Genomic DNA, 15041 nt, shown 5'->3' with positions numbered 1-15041 from the left:
AGACTTATTACAGGCGTAAAACAAAGCTTCTCCGCGTCAAAAATAACTTTTTAAGAGGCGGTATTCATTCTGGAAACAATTCCTGATGGTTGGTGTAAGCGTATTTTTGTGAAACTAACCAAGATTCTACTGTAAATAATGAAATTCGGAGCGTCATCCCTTAGCATATTTTTTGGTGGGCAAATCTTAGAAAGCACTTCCAACTTTGTCTTTCGCTCGTGCACGAAGCCGTTTCTTCATCATCTGCCAAAGACGAGCGCCACAGCCCACTTGCATCGGCTGCTCACGCCGGCCTTAATTGCAGGAGCATCTAGCTGGACTATGTTCTTCGATGCGCCAAACTGTACGCCGGCAACAACACTGCATGAAAAATTTGCACAAAGGAACGGACAATTGCACTTCCAGCTCGACTTCTAGCTTGGGGCATTGAGTCTCTGTGGGATTTCCTATTACTTATTATGGGCCTAAATTCTCCACATGGCATGCTTCGTAAATGTCGCCTCCACTTTCAAGATTTAGCGATTCGAAAAAGCGCTTGCGGTTATGTGCGGTTGACAAGCTCCACCGCAGTAGAACGACAGAAAGCCATGCATAAGCACGGCGCGCTGACCGCCACCGGCATTCCACGTACGACCGGTTCGCCACAGGTGACGCTGGTCAGTGAAATGACAATGGTGCCATACAATGGCCGCCCAGTAAATTTAGGTAGGTCAGCCATAAGAAATACGTGCGCCAACTCTGAAGCCTGTGCTAAGCCCGCGCGTGTGTTTTAGACAACGCGTTGCAAACAGGAAGTCCTGTGGAGTGTGGTGCCCACCTCAGGGACAAGAGGAAACTTCCAAATTTAGAACCGTTTGTTTGCGCACATAAACCATATCTGAATTTTCTGCTCCAATAGGAGGAACCCCGATCAGATCGTCGGAAGATTGTTTTTTTCATGCACCTGCATAGTGCAGATAACTTAGATAATCCATTACTTGACTCTTCAGCGGAAGTCTGGAACTCTAGTTTATTGCGATAGGGGTCAGAAAAGGAAATACGTGGGGCATTTGCTGACACCGCAGGAACTCGCACAGTGACGTCACACTGCATTGCTGTGATTTTAATGCCACTTGGAAAGTGTTTGGATTTCGGCCCTTCTAATGATCACGATGTTTTTTGGTTTGGTCATTCAGCGGTGATGCAACGGAAACATGCATGTAGCCTGCCAAATTTAGCCCCGTTAACATCAGTTAATTGGCACGGAAGGCCGTGCCAGGGAAGCAGCAGATGCTAACGCACTTTTCTGGTTAAAAATGTCCCTAAATGGGCCTCTAAAACACAGGAAATTGCATACGAGCTCTACTATTTCTTCTGGGAAAGTAGCTACAAGCGTCTACATCTCTTCTGACAATGTTTGTGCCACTCGCCTTCAGTCCGGTGTTGAAGAGTCGACGGGATCTCGCCGCGCACTTAGCCGCTACCGCGACAGCACTGTCTGACACGCATAATTGCGCGCACACAGATGCATACACACGCATACACACACGGATGACGACACCGCTTCAGTACGTGCTGAATTCATTATTCAAAAACAATTGTTATAAAAATAGGAGGCCCGATAGAAGCTACGGGGCACTGGTTTCTCTGAATGCAGTCATCGCTTGTACAGGCCAGCGCCAGTTGCTCGTTCTTCCGCACTCCTCGGTGGAGGGGGAGTGCCGACTTTACCGTTAAGCTTCAGCGTTATTCAAAGAAGGAGCACCTTGTGGCGGGGTTCATCTTGCTGCCCTTTGGGCACGAGAAGGCCCTGGCGAACTCTGGCATGTGTCGCAAGGGCACGACGCAGCGCGACCGGGTGGCCCAGTAGTTACCACCTTTACTGCGCTTCGTCTCGCTTCCACACGACTTGTAGCATTGCGCGATGAAGAAGAGCTTCTCAGCGTCCAGCGACAGCCCGGGAACGGTGGCATCACGCTCGGCGGGAGGAAGGGACCGGAAGGCCCCGTACGCCAGTTGCACGCCCGTCCAGTCCGCGAAGCCTTCCGAGTCGGTTTTGGGGTCGAGACCGGGGAATTGCCGCTCCTTTTCAACCTGCAACCACGCATGCAAGGACGCTGGGTGCGTTAGGTTATGTGGGTCCTCAGCCGGTGAGCAAGGAAACAGACAGGATTAAATAATGAAAACGTGCGAAAGGAGCCTGGGGGTGCACAGGCGTGTGAGAGATGAAGAAAAATAGCACCTTTGTTTGTTTGTAATTAAGAACATACGCGTACTAAAGAAATATTAGTCTAAATTAAGAAGAAATGGGATTGGGTGAAATATGGAGGTGGGCATGTAATGCAAAGGCAAATAACAGCTGGTCATCAAGGGTAACAGAGTGGATCCCTAGATAGGGCAAGCGTGGCGGGGGGCTGCAGAAAGTTACATGGCCAGATGAGATCAACACGTTTGCGTGGATACATTGGTCGCAGTTAGCACCGAGATAATTGGGGATTTATGGGAGACGCCTCTGCCCTGCAGTGGGCGTAGACCGGCTGATGATGTCGTTCTTGTATGCGCGTGTGCTAAGCTACTTAATACACTCCCACGGATGGGCTTCGGGAGTACCCGAATGAAAAAATAGGGGCAATGGAACTATTGCCAGGGAGAAAGGAAATGATCGGTTGAAAGCAAACGCTTGGCTGTGAGAGGGTGTACAGTTTTAATGTGAACACGTGAGTGTGTGTATTTGGGTGTTCCAGTAAGAAAGGGGTGTACATCCCAGCGACACTAGAGCCCAACTGAGGGCAAGAACACTGCTGCGCTCGATTGGAACGGGGAACCAAACCATCCCCAGCCGTATACACTGCCAACTTGCCTACAAGAAAAAGGCGTGTGCTAAAATAACCGATAGGGGGTCATTGAGGCTTTACGTAAATGGCGTTACGTAGCTGGCATTACGTAAAGTCAATTTACACGTGATACAACTATGCAGACGTCATGCAACGCAGCTCCCACGCAGGAGAGAAAATTAATAACGCGTGAAGAGGACTTAGTTATTCCTTTTGAGGTTCTCCAGGCGATGTCACCTGACAGCATGGATTCTGCGATGCTCAGATCTGGGCTCTCTCAAAATTTGTAATAAAAGATATTGTAAAAAAGTGGTAAAATAAAGAAATAACCTCGTATCTACTTACTTCAGTGGAAATGTCACCGAAAGACGATAGCCTTCTGCCGCCCTTCACACCTAAATGCCTCTCTTCTCTCCCCCGCTCATCTCTGACGCTTATCCCCTGCCGTTTCGGTCCCCTTACAATACCACCATGGAGCTTTGCTTTAGTTAATTCAATTTTACCGCGTTCAATTGTTATCGCTCGATCACCTCGAAGCTTTCGTACTGCGGGTTCTTCTGGAATGCCCAGACGCGAGAAACTTTTTGTTGTTGTGGGTCAAAACTTTGTTTTCAACGGGTATTTGAATTTCGCAGCGGAAAAGTCAAGAAGCTATGTACATTCAAATAAAACAACAATGCTAGTGCCACTTTGCATTGGTAATTTGCCCCATGTTTTCTTTGTGTAATGTTTTCTTTTGTCTGTATGATGTGTGTTTATAGATTTCATGGTTTGGAGAAGTTTTGCTTATACAGTAAAAGTCTCGTAATTCGACAATGGTGGGATCGGGAAAACATATTCGAATTATCCGATTATTGAAATATCGAAGGATCAACAAAAACGCGAAATTATCCCCAGCATGATGTACCTTTATTTGCGAAAGAATTTTGTAATATTCGCCTGTTTATTGGGGCTATTTTGAACGGCAACAATAGCTCTGACAGCTGCCTGATGCTCTGTGGCAAATGAATCATGCTGAATGTGCTCGCGCCAAGGCGAGAATTGCAGATACCTGCGACATGACTGCACCAAGAGGACAAAAGCAACAAAGCACACAGGTTTCGACCGCTGCAGCAGCCACCAACATCGCTTTCCTCGTGGATGGATGGATGGATGGTAATGGCCTAACTCTTGGCATCGGGCGGCAGCTTGCGCCAGCGAGCCTATAAGTCTACCCGTTTTGGATCATGCTGATGACCATGGTGTTGGCCTATACGACATTTCTTTTTATGTTTCAGCTGTACAGTAGCGGTGGTTTAGGCACAGCTTTTTAGATGCGGAGCATCTCATGCTCGGCGCTGTGTCCCTCCCTTTCTTGTCGTTGTCGTTGTCCGCCGTCCGCACCCCCACCGCGCATGCTTGGCCAGACACCGCTGATGATGATTTTGGCAGGATGTCCCTAAGGATTTGCCAACCAAAGAATCCATCACGAGATAGCTTCGCGTTCAAGGACCGTCGTCATCTTCCCGTAAGGAAACCGCCGAAGGAGAAGAAGAAAAAGCTGCGAAGAGGAGGGCGTGTACGTTGCTCTCAGCCGGTGCACCAAAGTCAACAACCTTTACCCTTTACCTCACCAACGCTGACGGAGACTACCAATGCTACCAGAGAGACGGCAACATCGACAAGAACATCATGGACAAGTTTCGGCGCCTCGAGAACCACCGCCTACTCACCGTCACACAACAGTACTTGCGTGCCTTTGCCACCGATGTGGACCCGGACACGGAATTCACTCTGGCACTACTAAACACCAGATCCCTCAACATAACGGCAATACAATGGAACCAAACGGAACCCCCATGATGCTTCGCATCCTCATCGGGGTTCCCCACGGGAAGATGGTGTAATTTTTTTTTTGAGGGCGGGGGGGGGGGGGGGGGGGTTGCTCTCTGCACATCGACTAGGCGATCTCGCAGGCTGCGACGCTAGGTCAAATTAGCCGGTGGGCGTTAGAATTTTGCCGAAATAACGACAGAGAGAAAGAGAGAGAAACTTTATAGCGATACTTAGTTAGGAGGGGGCAGTGACCGGTAGTCGAGCTTGCCGGTGACCAAGGCAGCCCCATTCTTGGTCACCGCCAAAAAAATGGTTCTGCGCTTTTGCAGTCGTCCTTTTTCATGGGGGTGATTTCCCGTACAAGCCGAGTGAACTTCCAAACTGTTGTAGTCCCACACAAGGGCCGAGCGCCAGTCCGGGGAGTCGCTTGTACCAATTTTACGGGTAGGTGCCCGGGCCACTAAGGCACGCGACTGCACATGGTGCCTTCCACAGCCACGGTGGAGGCTCAACTTGTAACCGCCTGTGCAATTTTTTTTTACTCTGAGCTGGATGTAGATGCCCAGTTGGCAACATTTCGACAATGTTGAATGAATCGCATAACCCAAGTCGTGGCTAGGAGAATACACAGCAGATTGGAATACCGCGTAAAGTCCAAGATGGAATTCACAGTCCTCACAAAGCAAACTTGCACACATCTTTCCTTTTCTTCGTCGACGTTTTTGAACCCGATTGCTGAGTCTTCCGTAGGCCAATGTGTAGGGTGTTTCAGTAACCACGTGGGTCCATGGCAGTATCGTACATCGTTTTCAGAATTTGCAATAATACTCCGCGAGTGAGGTGATCGGAAGGATTGCAATTTCTAAAACAATGCCGCCGCTGTGTCTTCGCCGTGAATCTTTAATTTCAGTAACTCGATTTTTCACAAATTCCTTATATTGTGACACATTACCCGTCATGCAGTGTGGAGTGATGTGGGAGTCAGTCCAAAATATAGTTGACATTACATTGTAGTCTGGTAAAACATGCTTCCAATAAGTTTTGCATATACGGGCCCCGAGGGCGGCGCCGACATGTTCGAGTCGCGGCAATGTCAAGGTCTTCATAGGAGCGATTCTTCACTTGGCCACCACCAGTTCTGTTTTGACGTAATGGCCGTTGTCTTGAAGCCTTGATTAAGCGCATGCTCCGTATGACTCTGGGCTCGCATCACAAAATATGTGAAGTTGAGCTACCACACTCTCCTTAGAAAAATTTACCCAGTGACGTATTGTAACGCTGCCAAGTTCATCGTGCTCCGTGCGATTTCGCAGATTTCACAGAGTTCGATCGCTATTCGTTATAATTGCGTAAATGAGAATAATTCGTGGAACAGAATTTTGAAATACCAAAACCTACGAAAAATACAAGAGCAGCGAAAATGGCGAGCAGGGTAACGCGCTTCATTTGCACGAAAATGTGTATTTGGCGGAAGTAACACCTGTAATCACAATAGCGTACATGGACATAACTGGTCGGACAGATTTTAAAATACCAACAATCTTGGCTGTAAGGAGTTCACACTCTAGACAAGCCGCATAAGGTTGCTACGCATTAGTAAACAATTCTATGGATATTTAGCAGATTTTTGTCATTTGATCGATATAAGCTTGGGTAATGACTAACATACTAGGTTTCTCACTCGGTATACAACTTTCAAGCTATCTATTTACTTTCGTGCATTGCCTTGGTAATTAAAAAAAACATGTATACTTCACTATGCTCGGCTTCCTTAAGAAGCATAACGTGTTATCACCAAGACAGTACGGTTTCATTACAGGGTGGGGCACTCAGTTGGCATTCGAAGATCTGTTCGATCACTCGAAGAATACAACTGATAGCAACAAGTTTGCCTGAGGTTTATTTTGAGAAGGTTCTAAAAGAATTCGGTTCTATCAGTCGTAAAGTGTTCCTTTGTAAACTGTGTGCCTATTGCTTTCGTGGTACTTTCGTGGACCAGCAGGAAATGTGAGTTTTTTTTATTTTCCTTGTGTTTTTTCTTGGTTAACAAAACGGTATTCTTGACGGAGTGTAGCTAAGTGAGTTACCACAAGTCCCTTCTCTTCAAACTGAATGAAGGTGTGTTTTCTTTTCGTAGCCCTTATCAGAGACGAAAACGTAGGCTGTTTGCACGTACACGGAAACACTGGCATGAACAATTGCGAGATCATCAAGGCGCCGGTGCAGGAGCGGAAGAAAAGACAGCAGTACTAACCTCCTCGTAGGACGAGCGTAAACACAACACCTTCTTCGTATAGTCCGCCACCGACGAAGGGTGCTTCGGATATTTCACAGCCCCCCGGGTGGTGTATCCGATTCCTTTCATATCAAAGCCGTGCATGATTTCGTGGCCAACGATCTGCATGAGGCGGGGAAAGGCGCGTTATCACTCTTAACCCCGATGAAGCTTCGGAAAATAACACTGCGACAAGTACTGGTGGTGGCACTTCTCGGTTTGCCTGGGTGCCTACTTATAGCGCCGCCTTCTTGGCGAGTGCCAGCAGAGCCAGGAGGCTGTAACGTCCTGCATTTGCATAAAAATGCATTAGTGTTACGGTCAACACATTTAATCGTTACAATAGCTAGCGTAAATAAGCATGGGCCATAACCGAAGCTAGGTAGAACAAAATTTTGAAAACCAAGTAATACAAAGAACAGGAAAAGAAATTCTGAAATACAAATTGCGAAATCAAGAATATGCGTTTTGTGCGTCTCCGATACTGACCAAAAAAAAAAATAGGCCGGAAAAGAACACGGAAACACAATAAAAACATCGTGAGGAGGGAAATACTGCGTAGCGCCCTGCAGTTGCAAAAAAATGATTATTCAGTGTAATTAACAATTATAACCGTTGTAATAGCGTAAATAGAGATATTTGGTTTAAGGCAATTACAAGAAACAGAACAAAAATACTACTGGGGGAGAAGTGAGAAACAAAAGCGAACTTCAGAAATAAAAAGTCTACATCTAATACATTTGCGCCGCGAATTGGAAATAAAAGAAAAGAAAAGGGTAATGAAAGAACGACGAAAACATAAGTGAAAATTCGCGAAAATGGACCAACCTTGCAGCGCCCGGAATTGGCACAAAACCGCATAAGTGGTGCAGCTATTTAACTTCGCAAGTTATTTTGGCGGTGGCTCAATGCCTAAGGCTTGTGCTGCTGCGCCCACGTTCACGGGTTCGATCTTCGCCCCAGTGTCTGCTTTTCTGATGAAGGTGAAACACGAAAACGCCGGTATTTCCAGATTTCGAGCGCAATTCAAAGGGACAGGCAACGGGTTTTCGTGGAGCGCATGTCAGCTAGCTCATCAGAGCCAGCATTTTATATAGAGAGGAAAGCACAATAAATTTATAAATAAATCGGCGGAAACATTTTAGTGCGTGAGCGTGATCCTACAGTACGTATGCAAACAACGCCGTTGATTTCAATGCGGGATTCTTAAACTGCATTAAGTATAGAAAGAGGACATTTTAATATTTCTGTAACTGGGGGCCAGTTTTTTTGTTTCATGTAGAGTTAAAAGTAATGTTGCTGCGAGGGTCACTTTCATAGTTGCCACCATTCCATTTGGCTGCATACTTGAGGCTGATAGATATTAAAATTCCGCTTTCAAACGTTCCGGAGCCCTGTCAGGCAAACCGTTGCGGTTCACAGTGATTTAAGTGATGCCTTGTCGGATGGCAACGAGGTCATTTACTGCGCAAAAATTGCCTTTCTGCGAGGTTATAGTTACCAGGTTGTCAAAATTAATCCAGAACCCTGCACAACGCCGCGCCCAATATCCCAGTGGTACATTGGCGACTTAACTACATCAATCACATTTAGTCGTCATAATACCGTAAATGTAAGTATTGATAGAAGGAAAACTTTGAAGAATAAAAAGATAGCAACTTGAGAAAAAAAATTCAGTGAGCGAGCGAACACAAAAATACGTGTTTTATGCACACCTCTCACGCGAAGACGAAAAAAAAAATCGCAGAAAGAATCACAGAAACACGAAAAATATTGGGAGAATGTGCGAACCATCCACTGCACCTTGCATCTGTGCATACACATATATTCTGGGTTCATTTTTCTCACCTCATAAAACATATGCAAAACAAACTGTTGGGCCATAGCTGAAGCTAGTTTTGGCTCAATAAATACATATCAAATACAGCAACAAACCCACAGGACAGTCGGAAGATTCTAAACTCACACAGTGCAGAATGACCAAACAAATTACGCGATACTCGATAGAATAAAAAACAAAGTTTCATGCGATGTTGCATAAGCATTCCCTATTTAAGTAAATAAAATTTAATACCGATTTTTCTTTTTATAGGCAAAGTATTCCAAAACTTTTCTCCGTAATACTGCAGTATGTGGCTGTTGCCTATAGACATTTCTCGTTATACGTACGTTTGATCGGTAAAATGGGTAGGTGTGATGGCGAAGTTATCGTTAAAATTGTCATTGCTAGCATTTCTAGTGTTCCTGGAACGCCACATTGAAAGGATGATAATCAACATTATTTTGTTAACATGGATAGAAATCTCCACGTCTCGAGACACGAGCAAGCAAGAGTGGGATTGTCTGGACCTCAGATATAAATAAATGGCTGGGAACACACAAGTTAGGAAATGTCATATTAGATCGCGCTTGTTTGAACGCGTGTGATAGGGTTTCAAAAGGTTTTGTATGCAAATGCCCACGATTCACAACAATATGTCAAGTAAAAATAAAGAAGTCAGTAGGACAACCTTCAGGATTACGATAATAAAATACATAATACTTCTTTAGAGGGAAAAGAATACCATGTGAACTAGGAGGTTATTATTATGCAAGCATTTTCCAGCTGATATTGCAATACAGAGTCGCCCAAAAAAGTTTAATTGAAAGAACTTGTGAAAAGAAGCAATGATTAAAATGTATGTATCAGAGGTCAGCGTCAAATCACTTATGGAGAACGAAGAAGAATATACTTTTTCCTTAACAGTTTCATGTCCATTTACGACCTTTGATACAGATTTATAACTGCAAGGACTGATTATTTATTTATTTATTTATTTTTATTTATTTATTTATTTATCTATTTATTTATTTATTTATTTATTTATTTATTTATTTATTTATTTATTTATTTATTTATACGTACTGCAGGCCCATTGAAGGGCCCAAGCAGGAGGGGCATAACATCAAAGTGTACATGAAAACACATATCAGCAAACAGTTTGTTGGATGGCATCAAGGTTTTCAACGTTTGAGGATGAAAGCTGGGTCCACTCTGTTATGGTTCGAGGGAAAAAAAATAGTATTCAAAAATGTTAGTTCTGGCGTAGTAGGGGGTCAGTGATTGGAGGTGCCTATTTCTTGACAACCGGGCTGTGGATGGCTTGATGTAAGAATCAGGTCGCAGGGATAATTTTTTTGTTTTTTAGTAGAAACAGAAATTTTAGCCGTAACATTTTTCTACGAGCTTGCAGAGAAGGAATTCCATGTTTCTTCAACAAGTTGGTAGGAGAGTCAGTTGCACGATACTAAGAAAATATAAATCGGAAAGCTTTACGTTGGATCGTTTCAAGGGCATCGATATTCATTTTTGTGTATGGCTCCCATACTGAACACGCATACTCTAGTTTTGGCCTTATTATGGAAGTATAGGGGAGGAGCTTAACGTTAGCAGGAGCATGGCGCAGTTTATGTCTCAAGAAACATAGTTTAAGAAAGGCGGATGAGCAAATGTTTTTAACGTGTTTATTCCAAATAAGGTTATTGGTTAAAGTTACACCTAAGTATTTATATTCGTTAACTCTTGAAAGTGGACGAGCAGGAAGATGGTACGGGAAGGAAAGGCTCAGTACTCAGTACTCAGTACGCCTCAGTACTGAGTACTCAGCACTCCGTACTGAGTACTCAGTAGTACTCAGTACGCCTTGTACTGATTTTTTTGCAGACAATGACTGCTGTATCGTGCGCATACATTATGACCCTGGTTGATTTCAATACTATGAAGCGTCATTAACGTACAAAGATGTTACATCCGACCAAGGCACTAACCTTGGGAAATATCTGTAGGGACAGGCGATGTTCAAGAACTTAAACGCAATAACAGTGTAAATGTAAATGACTTGCGAAACGAACAAAGAAAGACGACAAAAATGATAACCTAGCTGTCCGGTTACATATAGAATAGAGAGGAATAATTTATTAAAGCGGACGGCGCGAGGCCTAGGTGAGCAGGTGAGGCGATGAGGTGTTAAGTTTGGCTCACTGTGGAAGCCTCGTAGGCGAACGCCCAGGGTGAGCTGTCTGTTTGAACCCGCAGCGGTGTCTCAGTTCTAAGGCGCTGTGCTGCTCAGCCCAAGGTTGCGGGCTTGATCCCCCACCTTGGCGGCCGCTTTTGCGATGAAGGCAAAAAGCAAAAATGCCCTGAGTGTTCGAAATTTTGGCGCACATTAAAGATCCCCAGGGGGTCATAATTAAGCCGGAGCGCTCCACTACGGTGCGGCTCATAACCTGTGTAGTTACGGCGCGTAAAACCTCACAACCAATCCATCAAGTGTCTGTTTGGCATGAATTTGGAACCGTATCCAGGGTTCGTCGATAACCAGCGACACTGCCCGATTCTGGTCACGGATCGATTTGACAACCTCGGACTGACACGAATCTCACAAAGAAGGCAAACGCCGTAACTATGCTGCGCATTAGCACACAATTAACTGAATTTCGGCGCATCTTTTAAAGCAGTTTTCTACGTCTACCAGCCAACGGTTATTTCGCGGCGTGCGGGACAATAAACTCCCACCGCGGTAAGGCGGCGGCGGGGGAGACAGGGGGTAGAGAGGTTCACCCACAAAGCAAACTGTAGATGGTTCGGCGAATATTGCCAGCGTTCTCTGCGCGGAGGAGCCTGCTCGCCGTCGGGCGCGTCGGTGATACGGCTTTGCCGTCTGCTTTAGCGACGCTTATTTGGGGCCTGTTTCGGTGCAGCTTCGCGCCCATCGCGCGCTTCCTTCGTACGGCTTGATTAACGTGTTCGACATCACCTCCTGGGTATCGTGGACCCGACAAAATTAAGTGGACGTACGTCAAAGATACGTTAAGGATTGCCTTCCAGGGCGAGAAAACAAAATGTAGAGACCACATACGGGCAACTGGCCGCAAGAGAAACGGTACCCTTTACGCACTGCTTCCCAGGAATGGGACTCTGTTTTTTAAATTGGGGGATACCAATTCGGTTCTGTTTTAAGATGTATTATAAAAGGCGAAAAGAGCAACTGGTTCTGATAAATAGCGATTTTAAAAGTTCCCTCACCTTTCTCGCAATTCTCAAACTTCCCAATCTAACTAGTTTAAATCGGTATAAATGGGAATCACTAAGCTCACATGCCGAATCGTTTCGGTGTCTGCGCTTGTGTCGCGCGGTGGTGTAGGCCTAAGCTAGCACATCAGGATGGCTAGGTTCCGCTGTCTCACCCTTTGAAAGGCCCTCCTCTCCGTTTTCTCTGACTTGCGAATCACCGCCTCGGCTACAGCGGCGGCGTCCGCCGCTCTAGGCTGGCCGTGGCCGACACTGCTGGTGCGTTTGGGACGCCTACCCCGCGAATTCCAGGTAACGGCTGGTAGAATCTCTGGTTTCACTCTTTGTAGAGCCACGTGAGTAAGCTCAAGTGACGCCGCATGGGAAATTGTTGTGGGCGTCGTTTAAAGCTTTACTTTCCAATCACCTTCACAGCGTGGACTGCAGCCAATTGTTTCTCATGAAATTGTAGTGGACGTGGCCTTTCATGGCCAGAACCCCTTTACGGTGCATGTTTTTGGGCTCCAGCAGTATACCCATAACTCTGACCGACTGCTTTCTTCCCCCTGAGGCAGCGATGGCGTTCACAGAAGCACAGAACACGGCACCATCGGTGGCTCCGGCGAGAGCCGCGCTCACCACAGCGCACAGAAGTATTGTTTCTTGGAAGAATCTGAACCTGGCCATTCCATTTAAAATTAGTGGCACCTGAATCTCGGCCTGCACCACCTACCGTAGTAGGGCTAGCTGAAAGCTGGGCTGGAGAAGCGCGGGCTTGTTATGCCTCCAGTTAACGCGCAAGCCTTAGGTGTCTCATCAAACGCGAAAAGTGACCGCAGTCGTCGGCGGTGGCTGTGGCAAAATAAAATGCATCAAATCGGCCGACCAGTCAAGAGAAAACAAATTTGCTTATTCGGGCATTTGAAGCGGCATCGCCAGAGGAGCAGCGGAGTGCTTTGATCGCAACGCTAACCCCGCACCCTGCCAGAATCAAAGTAGACTAATACGTGTGCCGTGACAGCTGCACTTGGCTGCACGGTGCGTAGCACGGCTGCACGCGGAGTCCTCTAGCTGCAGAAAGGCTGCAGCTAGAAGTGCAGCCAGTGTGCCTGTTGGAGGGGTTCGCGTCAAAAGGCGAAGGAAAAGATACGCCAGAGAATGTGGCGGTAAACAACTCTTTGAGAACGGCGAGGCTATTACTTTTAAACAATGCGAGGAACGTTAGGTGCTTTTTGGGCCATAGCGGAGAATAACTTAGCAGTATATATCCCCCGACAACACGGATGGGGTATGCCAAATTGATTTCTGTAATATCACGTCTGGGAACGGTTACCTGGTTGACCCGGCCCCTTGTACATTAGCATAAAAACTTTCTGTTGGAGGAAATCGCCTTCTTTCAACACTGCCTAGCACCGTTTTCCAACGTGGCCACTCGCGTACCTTCCCAGGTGGGCAAAATTAATCCGGAGCCCTCCACTACGGCGCGCCTTATCGCTTCTCTAGCGTTGGCGCATCAGGCTCGGTTACTTGACCCCGACTGGCCTAAAGTGTACAAAAGAGTATTTTGAGCCAAGGAAACCCCCATTTATAGCGAAGTCCTAGGGTCGTGAAGCTGAGTTCTTTAAAACTGATACTTCGTTAAACGCGGGTAGAACTTGATCTCAGTGTACTGCCGTGGGAAATATGAAACGCTTTGCATTAAGCGAGATTTTGAATAAAGCGATTCGTTATAACGATAGCTAACTGTAGTTTATATGAGTGATCCGCGTTGCTAACATCACCACTCAAGGGCGTGCACGCTCTTGGTGAACTGCTGCTGTTTGGACGCGTGACGTTCGTGGGTGACAATTGCTGCTAGTGAAGGCTGCGTATCTAGGACATAACGGTTGGTACGACGACAATTGGGACACTATAGAATTTTTTCCTGAGCTAACCGTTGCTTGTTTCGCCCTCAAACTTCACACGAAGGTCGCATTTTGTGGTCTATTTTGTTTGACGCTGGGAAAATCGACGGTACTTACCGGTTTATTCTTAAAATAACTAAAAAAGGTTTTCGCCCATGGGAAAATAGCGGCCGAATTTACCGTGAGAGCTAATGCATGCTGATGCTGGAAAGCCGGCGCCACCTGGGGTATGCAGAGCGAAAGGGACGATGGGGATTCATGGTTAGAAGTAGCCAAATGTGGTAGCAGACGATCAGAAAATGTCTCGTCTATAGTTTACAATGATCACAAATAGTTGCATAAGAGCTGATACAATGCACAATAAAATATTCCCACTGTTCATCGTCGCGAAGTCATTTGCTGCCTCACCTGCTTTCACATTTTCTGCAGAGCTCTTCGAAGTAACTGATTTTCTGATCGTCTGCTACACCATTCTGCTCCATCCTGCCGCGGAAGGAGCGTAAATCCCCATCGTCTGTTTCGCTCTGCATACCACAGGTGGCGCAGTCGTTCCGAGATCCGCTTGCAGTGGTTTGCACGTCCTAATCAGCCGCCATTCTTCCTTAGGCGAAAATTGTTTTTATTTATTTTCAGAATAAACAGCTATTTACTGTCGTTATTCCTGGTGTCAAACAAAATAGACTACAAAATGCGAGATTTGTGGGATGTTTGAGCACGAACACAGAGGTGGTTCGCTGAGGAAAAAAGTTTAAACTGACCTTGCAACACGTTCGATAAACGCTTTCACTCTTTCCTTTGCATGTGGAAGCACAGCGAAAGCTAGTTATCGCCAGTACGGAGCGGCACTGCGTGGTTTGCTCGTCGCACCAGATACGCCTTCCGTTTCTGCTTTGTTTTTGTGGCTTTATTTTTGAAGTTGCTATCGAAAAGGATAAGCACTCATTGCTGCAACTGAACAAAAACTGGCCAACAGCTGCTACATGGCCTCAGTGACGTAATTTGGGCATCCGTCGAAGAACGTCAAGACCGGGAAACAGAGGAAAATTTTTGAGCGAGTTTCCAAGATATCTGATGGCATAAACTTTGCGACCACCTAATCTAAGTACTGTGTTGGGTGAATACGTTCTGCAAGCATTAAATATTTCAAAAATAATTGAAGAAAGTGTTCCAGGGTCTATTCAGGG

The 15041-nt window shown here is 46.0% G+C and overlaps 1 protein-coding gene across 1 annotated transcript in view; it reads right to left on the bottom strand.

Moving 5' to 3' along the window:
* Positions 1-239: 239 nt before the first annotated feature.
* Positions 240-15041, bottom strand: part of LOC144179792 (neprilysin-1-like) — a 62888-nt gene continuing 48086 nt past the window's right edge. Inside the window, exons 6-8 of the mRNA XM_077708228.1 lie at positions 6883-7026; positions 1745-2073; positions 240-360 (exon numbers count right to left, since the gene is read on the bottom strand). Coding sequence (XP_077564354.1) covers positions 240-360; positions 1745-2073; positions 6883-7026 — 594 coding nt within the window. The remainder of the gene's footprint in view (positions 361-1744; positions 2074-6882; positions 7027-15041) is intronic.

The sequence above is a fragment of the Haemaphysalis longicornis genome, unplaced genomic scaffold (genome assembly GCF_048455015.1).
Source record: "Haemaphysalis longicornis isolate Haplotype H1 unplaced genomic scaffold, Haemaphysalis longicornis Haplotype H1 scaffold_4, whole genome shotgun sequence".
NCBI lineage: Eukaryota > Metazoa > Arthropoda > Arachnida > Ixodida > Ixodidae > Haemaphysalis > Haemaphysalis longicornis.
This window is presented reverse-complemented; position numbering and strand designations above follow the sequence as displayed.